Source organism: Protopterus annectens, chromosome 6.part0 (assembly GCF_019279795.1).
Source record: "Protopterus annectens isolate FY-2018-M chromosome 6.part0, PAN1.0, whole genome shotgun sequence".
Taxonomy (NCBI): Eukaryota; Metazoa; Chordata; order Ceratodontiformes; family Protopteridae; genus Protopterus; species Protopterus annectens.
Window position 1 is genome coordinate 1,565,573,807 of NC_056737.1, and position 21,925 is coordinate 1,565,595,731.

A 21,925-nucleotide genomic window follows, 5' to 3' on the forward strand; every position below is an offset into this window, starting at 1 on the left:
TAAGCCAATCTTTCCTTCACTTCTATCAAAGTCAAAGAAAACTTTATTGTCATTGTGAACTACACAGCAGTGTAGCTGAACAAATTTACAATGCTTTGTTCTCAATGAAGGAAACAGTTGCACATATATACAGAGACAAATTAATAAAATATCTCAGTAGAAACTTAATAAGTAGCAGTTAGTAAATAAAGTAGGATAGCAGTGACCCACACCCACCCCCCGGAACAGGAGACAAGGAAGACAAGTAACAATATGAAGGTAATATTCTCAAAGTAGCAGCATATCTATGATTAGACTGAATTATTGCACAGTTTGCATATTGCACTTTACAGTCCTTCAGTGTGGTAGGTGAGCTACCTAGTATTGCACTTGGTTATTGCATATCCCTAAAATAAGTCACTTGATAGGCTAGTTATGTAACAGAAGTGGTTGAGTGTTGACAGACTCATGGTTTGTTTTTCAACAATCTAATGGAGAGAAGAAAGAAACTGTTATTTAGTCTGGTGATCTTACAATGCAGGCTTCTGTATCTCTTGCCTGAGGAGAGGCGAGTGTTCAGACCATTGGCAGGAGGCATTGGATCACTGGAAATCTTTTTGGCCCTGTCGATGCACCGGCATTTGTGTAGATCTTCCTGAGATGTAAGGGAGGTGCCACTGATTCTTTCTGCTGACCTTACAACTCTCTTGAGAGCCTTCAGATCCTGACTGTTACAGCTCCCATACCAAACCGTAATGCTGTTGGTCATGACACTTTCAATGGTGCCCCTATAAAAGTTCTGAAGTATGGAGCTTGGTAATTTTGCCTTCCTAAGTTTCCTTAGAAAGTGCATGTGTTGCTGAGCATTTTTGACTGTGCTAGATACATGGACTGACCAGGATAAGTTTTCCATGATATAAACACCCAAGAACTTTGTACTCTTAACCCTTTCCACTGTCATCCCTTTCATCACTAAAGGTTTGTTTGGTACTTAATATATTCCGAAATCAACAATCAATTCCTTTGTCTTGCTAACATTCAGTGCTAGATTGTTGTCACCCCAGACCAATAGTTGATCAATCTCATTCCTGTAGGCCTCCTCCTCTCAGTCTTTGACCAGGCCGATAAAAGTGGTGTCATCCACAAATTTGATGATCCTATTCTTCTCATGTCTGGCCATGCAGTCATGTGTCAGCAGAGTGAAAAGGAGAGGGCTTAAGACATACCCCTGCAGTACTCTTGTGTTCAGGATGATACTTCTGGAGCTGTCTCCTCCCACACAAACCTTTTGAGGCTTTTCAGTAAGGAAGCTCAGAATCCAATTGCATAAATGAGAGTATATGTTCAGTTAAAGTAGCTTCGATATGAGTTCTGAGGGATGACAGTGTTGAAGGCAGAAGTTTTTGCCTTCTAAGTGGTTCAGTGTTTCATGAAGAGCTAGTGAAATAGCATCTCATGTACTGCAGTTTGTCCTGTTTGCGAATTGCAGCATGTCCATCATCACAGGTAAGACTGAGGCTATATGATCTTTGACCAGCCTCTCCAGGCACTTCATTACCATCGTATTGTTTCCATCACTTTGTCATTTGACTTTATATATTCCTCCTGTTTAGCACTTATTTTATACATCTCTGAATGCATTTGATTTAGTTTTTCCTAAGTTACTAGAAGCCATCCCTTGTACAAAGCTAAACTCTGAACTGCTTTTAGCTGAAGAGTTGCATGATTCTTCCCAACAGTTTTTTCTTCCGCTTTTCGACTTGATTTTGTTTTACATTTTCCAGACTTTTTATTTTTTATTTATTTATTTTTTTGCTGACATTCAGGCAGTATTGTCAGTAGCTAGTAGCTGAAATCTATCCATATGGTTAAATTTATTGGCTTTTTACTTCTTTTTTTTCATTTTCATATTGGGTGATCTCAAGTCAACCTGCTGTTCAGAGTGCAACCATTTTAGAATCTCTAAACTGCTTTTTTTGCGTGCAGTTTGTTGTTTCTGTCCATTTATTCATTTCTCTGATACCCAATTTTTCTTAACTTACAAAGCAAATGAGGAGTGTGGATCTAGAATCAGAATTTGAGCCGAACATGACTATCTGTAAATCTGAAACAAACTGCATTTGTTATATTCACATCAAATAACTTTGTATTTTACTTCATTGCAAAATGAGGCCATAATGCAGTATTTTTTAGCAAAATAATGCATTGCCTTTTTCAAGTCTGTAATCTCTTCCACTCTCTAATACAACACACTGTTTTGATTAAATTATTTTTGTAATTAATAATTTGAATAATTAAATAAATATAAAGCAGAATACTATTGCAGGTAAGTATATCTTTAGATGGGTTCTCCAGCTTCTGTTTCTTTGAATGGAAATTTATTTATATGAATGACCCAAATATTAGGCAAGCTTACTGCAATTTCTTGCCCAAGGTGAAACATGTTTTAATATCTAAACTATTTTTGCAATACCTCATGACATAGTGGAAACTACTATAGAAAACTTTTAAAACAAAAAAAGCCAGGGAACAGTACAAACAGAATTTAATGAGATAAGCGCTTTTGGAATAGTCGATGCTCTTCCTTCATCAGATAGTAAATACAATACATTTACACAGTTTTATAGTAAAACACGTTCCAAATAAATAATTAATAATTAATCAATTAATAAATCACATGTTAAAAACAATAATAGCAACCAACTTCACATCCCAGGATATGGTATGGTTAATGTATTAACATAATAAATCGGAATGAATTCCAGTATATACCATAAACTAAAAAATGAGTTATATAAAATAACTCTGGTACACATTATTGAGATCTACGTGTCTCTCTTCTAACAAAAAGCTAACGCTTAAGTGCTAAAAGTTTAAGACAGCATTTAATAGAAATGCTTTCATTTAGCCCTGGGGGAATATGGACAACATTCTTAATTTTGTTGTTTTTTATATTAATACCCTCCTTCTTGTTTTCGTTTATGTGATTACCTAGAGATCGGAAATCAATCTCACACATTTTTTCAAAACAGAGGATATTAGGATGCAAGGGTGGGTTAAACAAGCTAGGCACTCTAAATGAGCTGTTGACTAATGAAGTAGAACCCAGTAAGGCAGTGAGATTGATTTTCCGTGAAAATAATTTAAGGTCAACAATGGTGTTCACCAGATTCATATGGGAATCAGGTACAAAAGTTAAACCCACCGCAAAAAAAATCAATAATTTCTTGGGGGATGGCCGAATCTGTATAATTATAGATGTGAAAGTCCCCTCTTGTGTTTGTTAAAATTTGTGGGTTTAGTGAGTCAATCCTACTTATTTCCTTCGTTGGTTCCTCTTGTTCTTTGTTCGTCCTTGGTTGCCCATCACTTTTGTTTTCTTCATTTGGTTGAATTGGCCCACTTGAAAACCCTGATGGTGGCTAGTTGATGGTTGGGAGTTACCATTAATGACATGGGCTTGACAATTATTATTATTGTTTTGATTGTTCTTAATTCGATCACTCCTACGCAAAGTAGGTGTTTGCCCCGGTGCATTGTTAAAATCAATATCAGGACTGTTGTCACCCAACCCTTCAATGCTAGAATTTTCTTCATTTAAATTATTGGAACGATTGCTAGGAGCATAACTAGGTGGTGGAGAAGGATATGCCTTATTACTAGCATATTGCTGTATGTCCCTAGTGATTTTCCTCTTTTTGGTTTCAGTCATCTTGTTGATGCTAGCTTCAATACTGTTGAAAATCCTCGTGTATTCATATTTATACAGAGGAAAATCATCATTGGATTTAATTAGTTGTTCCAACACTTCTAGTTCAACTTTTAAACAAATAACTTCAGATTTATAGTAGTTAATGAGTGCTCTGATAAACTCATAACCTTGCTTGTTAAACAAATCCAACAGCTGACAGTGGAAATCAGATCCATCGGTACCTCCACTGTCTTAGTCCTTAGATGGTGAGAGCTCGTTAGAAGGTAAAAGCTCGTTGGAAGTTTCTTGAGTTCTACTTCTAATTTGTGTGGTATCCTGTGCCTGAGCTCTTGTTCTCCGTTCGAGTCCATTTGGTTCAATAGAATTGTTCGTTGTTTGAAAGATTTTGGACTTTTGTAATAATTGTTTTACTTCATGTATTTGGAGCTTTTCTCCCCGGGCCTCTACTGAAAATGGATATATGTCCAGTAAGACTAGCCCGGTCAACAAATGTAAAATAAATAAAATAAATAAATTGTTGATCCCCCCAAGTTCCGTACGTAGTAAAAGCTGGCGGGGAATGGCTGTTAGAAGCTGGCGGGGTGTTATTGTTTGAAGTTGGTTGTAAAATTCCATTAGCTGGATTAACTTTAGGTTGAATAATGGGTTCCACTGTATTCGAACTAGGTAGCAAGCCATCCATCCTCTGGGTTAGATTGTCCACACGACCCATAAGAACGTGAATGAGTGCCGTGAGATTTCCGATGGCGTTCGCCTCCCCGGATGTAACATTACAGTTATCAGAGGGTTGAAATATCGGCTCTTCTTGTGAAAATAAAGCCTGCTGCGAAACTGCTCCTGCTTGGTTCGCCATCAAATAAACGACTGAACAAATAAATTACTTAAAAAACTTTTAAAATATCATAAAAACAAGCTGTGTTTAGGAACAGTACAAACAGAATTTAATGAGATAAGCGCTTTCGGAATAGTCGATGCTCTTCCTACATCAGATAGCAAATACAATACATTTACACAGTTTTATAGTAAAACACGTTCCAATTAAATAATTAATAATTAATCAATTAATAAATCACATGTTAAAAACAATAATAGCTATTTGCCAAAATTGCACCACTTTTTATATAGGGAAGACAGAAAGGAAACTCAAACAGCGTATATATGAGCATCAATACGCTATAGCCAAAGGAGATAAGACAAACGCTTTGGCTAAACACACATACCTGTTTCCCAACCATACTTTTAAATTCACTATATTAAAACAAGTGGTACAGGATGAGAGGGGCGGGCCATGGCAGATAAAATTGGAAATTGAGGAACTTTTATGGCAAATTAAGAGTGTTGCCCATATTCCCCCAGGGCTAAATGAAAGCATTTCTATTAAATGCTTTCTTAAACTTTTAGCACTTAAGCATTAGCTTTTTGTTAGAAGAGAGACACGTAGATCTCAATAATGTGTACCAGAGTTATTTTATATAACTCATTTTTTAGTTTATGGTATATACTGGAATTCATTCCGACTTATTATGTTAATACATTAACCATACCATATCCTGGGATGTGAAGTTAGTTGCTGTTATTGTTTTTAACATGTGATTTATTAATTGATTAATTATTAATTATTTAATTGGAACGTGTTTTACTATAAATCTGTGTAAATGTATTGTATTTGCTATCTGATGAAGGAAGAGCATCGATTATTCCGAAAGCGCTTATCTCATTAAATTCTGTTTGTACTGTTCCCTGGCTTGTTTTTTGCCTTTTTTTGTTTTGAAACTACTATAGAACAATATTGTAGTATCCATAAAAGACACTATTCAGCCATCCTGTAATACAAATTAAGACTGTGTGCGCGCTTCTGTTTAGGTACAGATAAGACAGTGCTTCATTATTACCACATAAACAACAGCCTAAACACATTGTCTGATACATTCTGAGGAAACGCATTGTCTGGTACATGATAAATAAAATAATATACATCATAGACTTACCACGAGCCATCCAGTTCTGAGAAAAAGAACTACTCCAAAAATGTTAATCATGCAAGATGTAAAAACTCCATCCCAAGTCCCAAACAGCACTGGTTCCCATACGAAGAACTGCACTTTCCACCAGGGTCTAGTCTGTGTCTGAGATACCTAATGGATAACAGAATGAGTAACAGGGCAATTAAAATAAATACGTGTTGTAAAAATGCAACATAATAGCTGCAGTACAGTGTTGAAATCCTGGAGACCTATGTTTGAAAACCATCACACATGAATATAAACTCTGGCTAAATAAATACATTAAGCCTATAACCACTAATGTTACACTTTCATTTGTTCAGACACTAGAAGAATAATAGGCCAACAAAAGGCTTTTTGTAAACGTGCAGTATACCAGTCGCAGTACAGTGGCGGAAGGCATGGATCTCATCGCAGATCCACTTAAACTAGTTAATCTCACACAGGTGACTTCTGTAATTAAGAAGGAAACTGGTAGGGCTGAGTGAGGAGGTGATGGTAGTAATTCCATAAATTAAAGTTAATGAAGTCCAATGTAATGAAAGAAGAAAATGGTGAAGTGAGAAGAAAAGAATATAAAGTGCAGGGGTACAAAGGGAGAGAGATAAATGCTGGTACAGACAGAATAAGTAAAAGGCAGTGGATAAGTGTGAAGAGGAAGTGGTAGGGAAATGCTTATTTATAGCTTACAGAGATGCAACAAGGTCAGGACAAAGGTAGTGACTGGCCAAAGCACAAACTGTTAGGGGATGCAATTAGTGGCTTTGCCAAGATGCCAATCCATCCAAGGCTGGAAGTGCAAGCATTCTTGTTATGCATTTAAGCATCCATAATTGTGGTTTCATGGTTGCTTAAATGGCAGTCAATATGTGAGAATAGGAAAGAAGTGTTACAAAAAAGTAACAGCACGTCCATTAATACAATGTAGCAAAGAGGCAGCTATTTGCTGCCTTTAATAAATGAAAGAGAGTTCAGTTTGTAAACACAACAATCAAGACAGAGAACAATGAAGACCATATGAAAACTTTTTTTTGCCTCAACTTTGGTTAAAGAACTTTTTGTTTGGTGATTTTGGTTCTCACCTTTCTTTGTGCTGGAGCCAGTTGTGGGCATTGCCCATGGCATGTACTAACTGAGTTCCAGCTCTAAAAGCTGAGACAAATTTCAGAAAATCAAATTCAAATGGGTGTTCCCAAGTGCATAGAATGCAAATAATTTTCTGACAGGACAACAATTTGAACCCCTCAAAGGCACTAAATTTCTCAACTTCAGATACATTAAGCCAAAGGACATAATGCATTTATACCATGGTGGAATATGCTTGCTATATCAATAGCTGTCCAATTAAAGGATTTTAGAATGACAACTTTAGTAAATGTTCAGCATTTTTAATTTCATCTTTGGAATACTACAGGCAATTTTGTGGAGAATAAACATCACCGGGACTTGGTGTACAAATCTGAAATTCCTAGCTACGCTTCTGCAATTTTCTGTAGCTGGGATCCCAACAATAGTTATTTTATTAGGCCTTGGCCAAATCAAAAATATTTTTTTAATTTGTATAATTATTTATTTCAGGAGATTTCGTCCTCTGTTCACAGGCACACCCCTTTCTTGATCTTTTCCCTGGCTGAGAAAATTGGCAGCCGTATGAATTACCAAAGCATAGTTGCAAATTTCGTTGAGTTGCCATATGAATTAACTGTTGTGTGCAATTAACAACCATTTCAGCTTCTCTGTGAAGTGTAGTTTGAGGACTCTGAGCTCACACATTCATTTACAGCATAGCCTAGCACTGGTATGGGCTGCTGTCGAGCACTTCTAGCTAAAGATGCAACAGGAGGAACTTTCAGCAGCATGGAGTCAGACATGCACTACAGGAAAACATTATTGCAAAATAAGGGAAGATGGAGTTTAAAAGAATACCTAAAGTCTACTGCAATCTTTGGTAGGGTTGGAAGTGGTCAGTGACTGGCAAATACAGACTTAAATGAGATTTTCATGATCAGGTATTTGGAGGTGGAGGAAAGCAAACTCAGAAGGATTTCTAAAGCAACCTACCATAAAAAGAAAGAAAATGTTGTGGTACCATAGGCTATATAGAGGTGGGTAAACTTCTACCATACAGCCATGAATCGTTTTATATTTTTGCAGTCCTGCTATACCAGATAGGAACTATTCAACATATATACATACATGTAAATGCTGTCACACCTTGACAGCACTAAACATTTCCTTGCTACCTTGAACTGAAGATCATTTTTAAGCATCACAAGAATTGGCAGTACCAGCTCTGACCTTAACAGCTGCAAACTGGCACTGTGTGGGAAGCTAGGAATGTTGAAAACTAGGGCTCTGCAATATCTCCACATCAGTGATGACACAAATCTGGCTCCATTAATACCATATCATACTTAATATACTGCTACAGATAAAGCTATGCAAGATATATTTGCATAGTTCAACTTTCAAGATGGGTAGCACCATGGTGCATTGGTTAATGTTGCTGTTTTACACCACTTGTTTCCCCAATTTATGTTTCCTGTGTGCCTAGTGTGTAGAGACTGCATGAATGCCTGCTCAGTGCCTGCATTGATTTTTACTGGGTACTCTAGTTTGATCCCACATCCCAAAGATGTGCTGTATATGAATTAGCAATCCTACTAATTGTCTTAAATTGTGCTTTCTGGGTGTATGATTGAGTGGAGAAACCTACCCAAAACCATGCCACTCATAATTTCTGCTGCACCCACAGTTTTGGTGAGATATATTGCACTAATGACCCATTCCTATACAGACTTGCATCACCACAATGCAAACCATCAAGTGATGAAAATAAATGCCTGGCATGTAGCAACCCACTTTACAGCATCTTAATTTATCACTAAATTATTTCTATATAAACAGTAACATGTCTTAAAATGAATTCCCACTGACTCCCCATTCTTGTCTCCATAAATTCATTTTTCCAAGATCCCCATACAGAACATAAGAAAATGAACTGTGCTGTAAGACCAAACCATGGCTGTGTCCTATTTTAATGATTTAAAAAATTGTTATAAATTTTAGAAACATTTCTTTATTAAATGTATGGACTTTCTTTCCCCATGTCAGGGAAATTGCTAGCTTCTAACTGCACACTCAAACATATTAAAAAAAATCCTGAAGTTACAATTAATGATTTCAATGCTGCAATATGCACTGTATTTATTTATTTTTATATCGTTTTGCATTTCTTTATCAGGATGATCCAACTGAGCACAAAAAGGCCCCTTTTCAATGGTAGACCAGGGAAAAAAAACTTTACAATAACACAAACTAAAAAGGTCTACAATAATAGAGACACCATCAACAATAGAAAAATATAAAATATGGACATATACATGACACAATAAAATACAACTGCATTGCAGTATCATTGTATAAGTGACAGGAGTAAAGTAAGGAGAAGTGGAGTTACCATATATAAGAAGTATAAGTACAAAAATCAGTGCATACAGGAATCAACAGGTATTAGTTGTGACAGAAATAAGCCAGTGTGACATATGTTGCCAGTGTGACATATGTTAAGAAATTATTCCTTAAAACAGAGGTCAGTAAAAATCTAGTTGGTTATTTGAAATAGAGATAGGTGGTGGGCAAAGTTTTAGGATAAAAAGCTATGGCTATGTTTGAGATGTTTGGAGAGAGTCGTGTAGTAAAGTGATACATAAGGTGATACAAACATTTTGGAAAAGGTGTGAAGCAGGGCTGGGCACACACTGTGGCAGGAAAATGCAAAGTTTTTTTTTTTTTTTCCCGTTGCATATGACTTAATCCAAATGGAAGACTACCACATGATAGGGGAAGCAAATGTGGAAAAGCAAGCAGACGTAGAAGGAAAGACAAAGGAGAGTAAGCTAGCTTATAAACAGCAATGTGATTATAACAGTGCATATTATAGTAAAAACTGTTTACATAGATAACCAGTAGGACAGGGTTGAGTACCTTATCAGACCAAAAAGTGTCATTTATAAAAATGTCATACATCTGAAACACAGCATGACAGTATTAAGACATAGTTATGGTGTGGCTTATACTGTAATATCCTCACTCTTGTCTGTTTGTTCATTTACGTTTTCCCTTGTGAGTAACCCTGGTACTTGTTAGTATATTTGCAGCATAAGCCACACCCTTACCATACAGAAATGCAATCAAATTTTAATGTGTAAAATACAATCATGTTAACATCATTCTTAATATCACAAAAAAGCATGACTTACAGAACACATCATAAATGGTTCTGCTGTGATTATCTGTAATAACAAAGAATTTACATAAAACCATTATAAGTGCCCTTCTGGTCTTTTCAAACACCCAGCATTTAGTCTATTTTTATTTAAGTGTCATACTGTATAATGAATATTATCTGCAGATATTTTTAGCTTAGCAAATAAAAAACATTAAGTTTATTTGCATGCAAACAGCTTCAACACACGAGTAGCACCTCATCTCTCAGGCTAGAAGCAGCAAGCAAGTTTGCAGCAATCAAAATTAGTTAGGAATCTACTGCAGATATAGCATCAGTGTTTTCCAAGAAGCTTAGATATGGGTCCATCAAGGCAGCACAACTCTATTATCAGTTATTGCCAATATGACCAACAACAGCCCAATGGAAATGGGAATCTCTTAGGACCATAGGAACGTGACTAGGTAAATGATCATGGCGACCATAAGAAGCTATGCCACAGGTGCACTTAAAAATTCCTGCTAACCTTTTCAAGCACTTAACAGTACTCTCCACACTCCTAGAAATGTTAGCCTGTAGACAAGAGTGGCTGACCAGTACAACAGGAGGTGAGTAGGACAACATGTCCAAAAATGGCAAACAGTGGAATGGAAAATAAACACTTTTCATAAAAGCAGTTATTTCCTTCATTTGAGAGCTTCTTGGCAGTTTTACTGATGTAAGAATACATTACAAAGAGATGAATGTATAAAAGCTTTTACATCCTTCAGGTGAAAGACTGTACTAAAGTAGACCACAACAATGTGCAACTCACTAAACCAGAAAGGGAAATGAATAAAATTAAATCAAAAAGATTACCCTGCCTGCACATAATGACTTATAAAAGCTCATTATTTCTATGAAAGAAAATGGATTAAGTTCTCTTTTTTATATACATGCAAATTCAAATTAAAGGTTTCAAGTACTCTGGTCCAAAGAAAACCATACATTCTTTCTAGTTTAGACTATTTAATATTTTTAATTTTAAGAAATGCTTTATATGATACACTAATAATAAACAGGAATGACTTTCAAAAAATGAATGTTACAAGTTTGTCAACTCAACCTCACTGACAAGGAAAAGGTTAACTTTTTTCCTAAGTTGTATGCATTGCACAATGTCCATCTGTACTTTCAATACAGACTGCAAACACTATGTATCTCAATTGTTCCTTAAAAGCTAACAATAAGCAGGATATGCCACATATGCACCTCGGAAGTTTAACTTTTACCAGTTTACTGCAACAGCTTGGCATTGCCTTGCCTTACTGAACAGGAAGTGTTATTATTACTTCTGCAAGGACAACACTGACAGGTTTATCTAATATCTTCTGTCAGTCTGGTCAAAGGGTGTTGATGCTTTTCTGTTTAATTCCCAGCTTAACATAAAGGATTATTTTTAAGCTAATGCTTCTCCAGTGTATTTACAGAAGTGGAAGGCAGATCCTATACTTTCTGAATATTCATTTCTTCCCTGACATAAGTAATACATACCAAAAACTGTTGCTACACTTACTATTCATTTTTATAAAATTGTTAAAACAAATGAATTATGTTATCTATTATATGGGCTTTACATATCCTTGATGCGCCACAACCTATTCCCCATAAGGAAAACTGCAGACAAAAATAAATTATTGTCAGAATGCCTGCATTTTAGCAGCCATCATTGCGTAGCCCTACTGAGTGTCCCCTTCAATCACTTCTATCATCATATATTAATAAGATTAAAAAAAAACATGCATACACAAATGCAACATCAAAAAAATGCTAAACAAAAAGTAAGCTCTCCACTGTTTTCACAAAGTCACACCCCCTGCCACCAAGCAGAGCAATGGAAACCCAAGACATTACAAGCAAGCAGCAGTCAAACCAGCATGCAAAGTACCCTGAGGTAATGACACATATCATATGATCATGACCAGTATTGTCATCTCACAATATCTACTAAACTGGAAGTGTGGGTACAAGGGAAATAATACCCATCATTCAGCCCCAGCAATTCCCCATCCCCACCCATCACAGACCCCACGCTCTCAGGGTCAGCAATCTGATTAGTTACACTAAGTGTCAAATCTACAGTGTTATGCCCCGAAAATAAAGGAAAACAGATTCCCTATGCTTTTCTCCTCAAATAAAGACAATGGTTCATTATAATTGCAGTAGCCCATACTGACGTTTTCAGTAAAGATGCACAACCTCTCACCCCTACATTTTTATTATTTAAAGCAGTACGAGCATCTTCTTCCCCAAGCTACAGATGTGCCTTCATTTCTCACTAGTTTACTGCAAACATCAGTGAGCACTCTTACTTTATCACTGTTGAATACCGAACATTTGAGAAGTGACCATAGCGTACTCGTTTTTGGCTTACTGTTTACAGGAAAATTTCCAAAACACTGTAGAACTGCTACTGGCTTCAAACAATGATTCTACACAGTGAATGCAAAATTAACTTTTAGGACTGAACAACAGCATGATCGTGGCATTCTTCTTGATGCGAGCCCCTAAGAAAAGCATTCATGGATTACCATAAACATGTGAACGATGGCATGAATACAAATGAGGCACAATGATTTACATACATATTATATTCAAACAGCAGTACAGTACTCTTCTAAGACCTGGTACAAATGACTATTATGTCTTGAAGAAAAAATTATATCTGAGGATATAAAAACTACCCAAGCATTCTGATAAAAAGTAGCAATTTAAGAAAATATGTAACTATAAGACAAGATAAATATACCAAAAATTAAAAAAAGTAAAAGTAAATTATAGCACCCCTTGCAAAAGGAAATCATTTTTAAGAAGTCTATACAGGTGCATACATAGGGTACCTCTGCTTCTTTATAAGCCTCCATTTTGTTTTCAAAGGCCGTTAACTGTTATCTTTAAATTCATAATTTTTGCATGTACTCTGATATGAAAATGGGCACTGTCCCAGTCGGACCATCCTGGTAAACAAATGTAAACTAAATAAAGTAAAATAAAATGTACTGCTGCATACTCTCCTCCCCATCAAGAGCTGTTATTTATTTATTTTAATTTCCCCACTGACTTAACATTATTCTGCATTAGTCGCATTAATAGTTCATTCACAAACAACACATAGCATATTTCAATTCACTTTATTCAAAAATTACTCTAGCCCAATTAGGGAGGAGCTTCAGTGGAGCTACGGTTAAAGGTGATGTGCAGTCTGAATAAAAAAAAATAATAGATCCAGCAGGATATGCCGCAGCACCTTCAAGTTAGAAATTCATTGATTCGGTTGGCTCTGCATTGTCTTCAGAGTCACTACTTGCATGCAACATGGCTTGGAATGCAGCAAACCACTGCACTTTAGTGCATTCAGGGTGACTATGTAAATCTTCATATGTGGTCAGTATTTATAAGGGTAGTCTACTGATGCACACACACACTGGAGGCATCATACAAATGGGAGCAGGTTTTGTAGGAATATAACACACCCAGAAAAAATCAGTTCAGGACAGGTTCAAAAACTGATCACCTGTATCGGATAATAAGCTTGCAAACAGTCAGTAAACCATCTTCAAGAAAATGCAGCATCAAACAAGTTGCAGAATCCTTTCATTCAAACCCAGGGTGGGATCCCTATAGAAAACAAAAAAAAAACAGAATGCCTAAATAGCCAGCATGGCTGCCACATAATTTAGCTTATGCATAACTCCTGCCTTGTACTTTCTGTCATCCTTCCTCATTATGGCTAGCTAACAATGGCTTGCTGTCACACTCAAAACCATTCAGAAGTGCTTAGTCACTGCTTTGGAGAAAAAGACTCCCAATGCTAAAAGGATGCTTGGCCATCACATTTTCAGCTAGAAAGCTGCAGCTACAAGTTAAGCCTGATGGATAACTTTCCAATATATATTTTTTCTGTCTGCACTTGCTAACCAGGACATTCCAACTGACACAATTTCAAGTAAAAGCCCACAGGAATAAAAGTACTCATACAAAATTTCCTATAGCAGGCACAGCAAGAAAGTTTACTAATTGCTGTATATAGACATATGGTTACAGCTGAAAATATTAAAAGCACATTCATGGCTGGTGCTAGCAGTTTAGGGGCCCCCAGCTAGTTTCAAGTTGGGGGCCCTACACAGAAGAATATAAAAAGTGTGACCACATTGCTGTCACGACCCCTAACCTGTCAAGCACATGTAGCACTATTTAATGATCACTTTATAGTGTTACTACATTCAGACCATTAAGACGACTTGAAATGCCAAGGTACCCACTGACTGGCATTTAGTACCTATGTAACATTATGAGAATTCCCTGTACCACAACAAGGTAGCCACTTATGAGGTACACGGACAAACTGACTGGCATTTAGTACAAATGCTACATTATGACAAGCCCCTGTACCACAGCAAGGTTGCCACACACAGAGGTACGCACACACTGACTGGCATTTAGTACCAATGTTACATAATGACAAGCCCCTGTACCACAGCAAGGTTGCCACACACAGAGGTACGCACACACTGACTGGCATTTAGTACCAATGTTACATAATGACAAGCCCCTGTACCACAGCAAGGTAGCCACTCACAGATGTACACACACACACACACACACACACACACACACACACACACACACACACACACACACACACTGACTGCCATTTAATAGCAATGTTGTTACATTATGACAAGCTTCTGTACTGCATCAAGGTAGTCAGTCCCACAGAGGTACACAAAGACATTCACACTGACTCCCACACACAGGACAAAGACACACAAGACAAAGACAGCACTACAGCAAGACTGAAGAGACACACCCACACAGACTCCCTCACACAGGACAGAGACACAAGACTGATAGCTACACAGAGTCTCCCACACAGGACATAGACACCTGCACATGATGAAGACAGCACTACAGTAAGACTGAACATTAAGAATTTAAAATACTGGCCTTATAAACTAATAATGATGCTAGAATAAGATTTTGCAGTAGCATGCATGGTGTGTCCCAACATTTCTGATGAACAGACCAAAACTAACAAACATCTGGACATTGTGCAACATTTTCACAGCCCCTAATAACTTCCTAACCTCTTAGCATAACCCCAAAGCCAAAAATAACCACAGAACAAAGGTAAACATCAAGGACAGTTACAAACATTACTATGATAAACTTAAAAAAATATTAGAATAACAGGCTTTGCATTAAAATAATTAGTACACTTTGCAGAACTCTCAGAGTCCCCCCACCCTCCATCAAAGTCTCACCACAATTCTAGAGGAGGAAAAAAACAAGGACTTAACATTAGGGATTTAAAACACTGTGCTTATGAACTAATAAAGATGGCCGAATAACAGACTTTTCCAGTAGCATGCATTGTGTGAATCCACATTTTTGATGAGGAACAGACCAAAAACACAGGTCAAATGTCTAAACATTGTGCAACATTCTCACAGCCCCTACTCCTCTCCTAACCTCTCAATTTAACAATTCCATACAAAGCAAAAAGAAAAACTGCAGAACAAAGGCATAACTTCAGGGATAGTTTAAAACTTTGTTATGATAAACATTAATAGTAGAACAGGGTTTGCATTGACACACATTAAGACATCAGTACATTCTGCAGAATTTTCACAGCTGCTACACCCAGTGTCTCAGCACAATAATTCTGTATGAAGTGAAAACAAAATAAAAACACAAAAGCATAACATTTAAAAAACAATGTGCTCATAAGTGAACAAAAATGCTGGAATAACAGATTTTGCAGTAAAATGCATTGCATAACCCCCACATGTTTTTAAACAAAAACAACAAATACTAGGCAAACAACTAAACATTGTACAACATTCTCACAGCCCATAACCCCCTACCAACCTCTAATTTCAAACAAAGCAAAACATTATCATAGAGCAAAGGCGATAGTTGTAAACATTATCGGTATACACAATACTAGTATAACAGGGTTTGCATTAATATACATTAAAACAACAGCTGTACATTCTGCAACATTCTCACAGCCACTAACCCCCTCCCAATCTCTCAGCATAATAATTCTGGACAGAGCAAAAAATTATCATAGAACAAAGGTGTAGCATCAGGCATAGTTGTAAACATGTGCATTCTGCAGCATTCTCACAGCCACTATCCCCCACTACCAATCTTTCAGCACAATTGTAGACAAAACAAAAATGCATTAATGAATATTCTTATGCAAGATGAGCTAAAAAAATTTGGACATTAATTACAGACAAGCCTCACTTCCTCAATCTCTTAGCATAAGAATTCTGGACAAAGGTAAAATAAAAACTGTTACAACCACAGCCCCTCACCCACCCCCCCAAATCATTTTAGCACAATAATTATCCACAAAAACGTAATACAATCTCTTCCTAGGTTTCCTCGCCCTTCCCCAACAAAATAAAGTTAAAATTAAACCAGCAATCTACCTTTTCTGCAGTTGATAGAAGGCTGCTACTAATCCTCTGTTTGCTTCTCCTATACACAGAACAGACCAGTTCAGCCCTTTTAAATTGACCTTAAAAGGGCAGTTTTCAGATCTTTTAGAAGTTGCCCTTATAAGAGCAGTTAAAGATACAGCTCCTTTTCTGGTCCCATGATCTCTCCTGGAAAACCTGAATCCTCCATTCATTCTCACACCAGTAATCCACAGAACCAACCCAACAGACCACTGATTACACAAAACCAATCAGGAAACTAGAACTTACTTCCCTTTCTGCTGCAGCCAATCGGGTCTCTTCCTTCACTACCTGATTGAGTGCAGCTTACAGACAAGTTTTTCAAAAAAAACAGAATCTTGTGATGACATTATACAACTGTCACAATGTCCAGGGGGTGCCAAACAATGAGCAGAAGAGACACAGAAACCCATGGCTGCTTCATGTGGGGACCTCGTATGTGGGAAGATAATCAGGGGCTCCCAACAGATGCAGGTTCGGTGGTTGCCTAACACTGGCTATAAGCACATTTAACGGAATGCTCAGCTTTACAGTGTTTGTAAGTAGAAGTGTGCAGGAAAACAAATGTTTGACCGAAAAGGATAGTGACTGGTGTGCATGTGTGAGTGTTCGCAGGATAGGGTAAGTGACAGCTAAAGGGATAGATTTATTGCTTTGCATGTTTTATGACAGAGGTATTCTATGTCCTTTTGTTACTGTTATTGAAAGGTTTCTTAACTCATGTCTTCATTTAGTCTTTCCTCTAGGTCTGCTCACACAAGGATATACTATTCCAGAAGTTGCATTTAAATAGTACTATAAGTTCTGTTGGCTCTCAGCATCCTGTTTAATTGCTGCTTCCACTAAATATCCTTAGTTCTAGCAATAATTAGTGTTTTGCCAGAAAAAAGCAATCAAACTCAACAAACATTTTCCATATAAATAACTTAAAAAAAGGACCATGGATTGATCTGAGCTTTGACTCCTGTAGGTTAGTATACAATAAAACATACTTATAAGTTTCCATTATTTATTTATTTCACATTTATTTGCCAGGAAAGTCTGATTGGGCCAGAAAGTAACTATTTTCAGAGGAGGCCTGGGGAGAAAAGCTCCACAATCACAATATTTCAAAAATCAGGTATTTTAAATCACAAATTATCATGTAGTACTACAAAACAAGAGTGAAAAATTTGTTTGCAATGGGAAAAACATAGAACATATGTTTAAGTGCAATGAAAAAGAATAACATGAGTTGGAGAAAATATGTGAGGAAAAACTCAACAGTCATATTATTTATTACATAGATTAGTATCTGATAAATGAGACCTGAGACAATTCTAATAAGATATTTAAAGAGATATTAGAGATTACACAGTTAGAGACAGTGAGGGGAATTTGAGTGGTGTCTAGCTATGAGAGATGGTGTTCATATTATGGTTATAGAAGGAAGAAGGATGGATAGAAGGAAATTATAAGAAGAGTACAGGGTAGGGTGTCTTCAGATAGCTTAGGTAAGGAGGGAGGAAAGAGAAAGAGTTAGATGAAAGGTCTGCAGGGATTAAGTGGATAAGTTAAGGTAGTGGGAAAAACAAAAGAAAGGAGTGGAGAAGGAGGCTGGAGTGAGGTTTGTGAAGTTTGAATAAAGTTGAATGGGTGAGTGAAGTACAGTGAGCAAGTTCAGCCAGGATTGACACAGTAGCAGTTCCAAGATTTTGTAAAGTATTCTTTTAGAGTATTTAAAGGTGGGTAGCTTACAAATAGTTCTGGTGGTTCCATATCTGGGAAGACTATAGCTATTCCACCTGCTTTTTATGTGTTCTATCAAGCATAATGGTATCATAACCATGGGGTAGTATTTCATTATCTTTAGCCATGTCTCTGTTGTGACTAGGATGTCTGGGTTGCGTTGGATCATCCAGGCATGAAAATCTGTGATTTTGTTGCATATGCTTCTAATATTTAGAGTGCAGCATCAATCCCAGTCTTATGAAACAGACTCCAATGACATATCAGGAAATCTTCTTTATGTGGATTTAAAAATGAGCTTGACTCATGCATTGGCAAGGCTGCATATGGATTTGTAGAAGTGGAGTTTGCATTACATTCTGTGAAAACGCAAACATCTTATTCTTCTCCTTTAAGTACCACTTGGAGACACTTATGGAACACAGAAGAAAGTTCATGTATGGAATAATAGAACCTGTTTTATTAGAAAAACTAATAACTAGAATGCAGCAGAATTACTTATAAACTTGTAAAACCAAAAAAACTACCAGCAAAAGAAGCAAAGTATTTCCAAAAACAACGACCACGGATCCAGCACCAAAAGTTTATTGCACACAAATCCCTAGCACCTCGGCCTTTGCCTTCCAGGAGAATAACATCAATTGACTTTCAAATATTTTTATACATTTATCAATAAAACAATTAAATTATTTAATTAACAATTATACAATTAATCATAAAAAGACTTTCCAATTGCACTCCAAATTCATGCCTCTAGGTGTCATAGTATCATACTTTAATATAAAAACTGTCTCCTTATGCAGCAATTTACATTTGTTTTTTTCTTCATTTTCATTCATACTTAAACTTTCTAAAATTGTAGCTAACAGACCTTTAGGGTCACTATTATGAAACTCTTTAAAATGTGTAGCAATAGGACTTTCCATTTTTTTATGTTTTATATCTCTTAAATGTTCCTGCAACCGTATTTTAAAAACCCGTTTACTTTCCCCCACATAAAACATATTACAAGGGCATTTCAATGCATACACAATTCTTTCAGTATTACATGAAAATTGTCCCATAGGATAAAACTTCTTACCACATTACTTATAAACTTGTGTTGTTTTTTATCCCAGAATGCAAGGATCCCTCTCTAAGAATCTATGATTTTTTTAAAGGATTTGCTGTAAACCTACAGTTAAAACACCAGTCATATAAAACTGCACACCATTCTGTTGACATCTGCTGCAAGGTGCATTTACTACAAACACAAAAGAGAGGTACTTATTTCAATGTGTAATGCTATAACCTATTAACAGTATACACAGGTACTTTCAACAGATATGTTTGTATAGAGATGCCATTTAAAAGTGCACTCCACTCATCACACACATCTTTGAATCACAGTTTATTACCATTCCACCTAGTGCATTACTATTTAATGGCTTATCCTCATTTTATAGCTACTTCTACCCATTCACAAGTCCACTTCCTTCTAAGCATTGCACAACCCTTCTTCATCATACTTCCGCATATCTCAGTATAACTGTAAACAGCTGGAACTAACCACTGGACAACTGCCAATATACCTTCAAAAATAGACTCTATCAAATAATACCCAACATTATTGCCTAATTAGCCAAAACATACTGGGTGAGGCATATAAAGAGCTCTTGAGAACACTTGGGGGATGTCTTCCAAGCAATGACTTTACACAGCAGGGATTCAAAGTTAGCAGATCTTGCATGACACACCTGCAGTTCTACCAGAATTTAATTGATGTAATAGACTAAGGAATACACTGACATCATTTACTGATCTGCCCAATCCATTATAATCAGGTCCACACAACTAATTTTTCTGAATAAGATGTATACTAACAATGTAATGGGCATGTAATTAGCTGAATAAAGAAAGTACAGTTGTGTAAGTTGAACTTGCCATAACAGTAGATGTTCAAATAATCAGTGTTGCAGTAGCTTTGGCTATATGGGTTATATCCTGCCAAGGATATAACAGCTGGCCAGCTTCCAAAGCTTCAGGGCACCTAACATGCAACCAAACTGTCAAGCAACTTGAGCTGAACTGACTAAAAGACAAGTTTGGTCACAAAGCCTTTCACAGCCTTCCTGCCAGTAGACAGAGAGAGAGAGGCTGACCTTGAAAGGACAAGGCTAGGAATAACAAAAAAATAAATGTCTATGCCCTAATAAACACACCAAAAAACAAGAGGGATGGAGGGAAAGAGCAGCTACTGCAGCAGTCATCATTCAAACATCTACTGTTATAATATGTTCAGCTTACACAACTGTACTATGTTCTTCATAATGATCACAACTGCAATAGCGTTAGCTAACTATATTTGTGAGGGGGAAGGAGAGGGGTCCAGGAGCCCCTGATGAATGATCTAGATCTAGAGAAGGAATCCAGCTTATAATGCTTTCTAAAACTATGTACAGATGACCAAGTAGCAATTTCTAGAAAAATCCTTGAAAAAGCCAATGTCCTTCACCTTACATGGAGTAGCTCTGTCATGGTGAATATAACAAAAGGTAATAGCCACATTTTGTTTTGTTGGAGGGAGATTTTGTCATAGTTTTTTGTTAAATTTTTAAAACAAATTTCCAAAGGGGAACAAAATGTGGAATAAAGATTTTAGTAAATGATTAAAACCCCAAAGTTTTAAAAAAAACAAATTTTTCCCTTTTAAAATTTCAATCCCCCAAACCCCAATTCAAACGCCCTTTTAAGACCAAAGGGGGGTTTCCTTTCCCCTTCACTCTAGTATGGGTTGCCCTATATAATTAACGGGGGACTTTTTTCAACATTTTCAAAACTTAATTTTTTCCATAATTTTCTGGAAGAGTTTTTTGCGGTGTATTTTAAGGTTTTTTGGAAACGGATTTGCCATTTTAAGGATACCCAAATGTCTAAACATTGTGCAACATTCTCACAGCCCCTACTCCTCTCCTAACCTTTCAATTTAACAATTCCATACAAAGCAAAAAGAAAAACTGCAGAACAAAGGCATAACTTCAGGGATAGTTTAAAACTGTGCTATGATAAACTTCAATAGTAGAACAGGGTTTGCATTGACACACATTAAGACATCAGTACATTCTGCAGAATTTTCACAGCCGCTACACCCAGTGTCTCAGCACAATAATTCTGTATGAAGTGAAAACAAAATAAAAACACAAAGGCATAACATTTAAAAAACAATGTGCTCATAAGTGAACAAAAATGCTGGAATAACAGATTTTGCAGTAAAATGCATTGCATAACCCCCACATGTTTTTAAACAAAAAAGACAAATACTAGGCAAACAACTGAACATTGTACAACATTCTCACAGCCCATAACCCCCTACCAACCTCTAATTTCAAACAAAGCAAAAAATTATCATAGAGCAAAGGTGAGAGTTGTAGACATTACCAGTATACACAATACTAGTATAACAGGGTTTGCATTAATATACATTAAAACAACACCTGTACATTCTGCAACATTCTCACAGCCACTAACCCCCCTCCCAATCTCTCAGCATAATAATTCTGGACAGAGCAATTATCATAGAACAAAGGTGTAGCATCAGGCATAGTTGTAAACGTGTATTCTGCAGCATTCTCACAGCCACTATCCCCCACTAACAATCTTTCAGCACAATTGTAGACAAAACAAAAATGCATTAATGGATATTCTTATGCAAGACAAGCTAAAAAAATGTGGACATTAATTACAGACAAGCCTCACTTCCTCAATCTCTTAGCAGAAGAATTCT

At 36.6% G+C, this 21,925-nt stretch overlaps 1 protein-coding gene across 1 annotated transcript in view; it reads right to left on the reverse strand.

Moving 5' to 3' along the window:
- Positions 1-21,925, reverse strand: part of SLC12A8 (solute carrier family 12 member 8) — a 1,470,733-nt gene that overhangs the window by 1,121,030 nt on the left and 327,778 nt on the right. Inside the window, exon 2 of the mRNA XM_044075012.1 lies at positions 5,680-5,826. Coding sequence (XP_043930947.1) covers positions 5,680-5,826 — 147 coding nt within the window. The remainder of the gene's footprint in view (positions 1-5,679; positions 5,827-21,925) is intronic.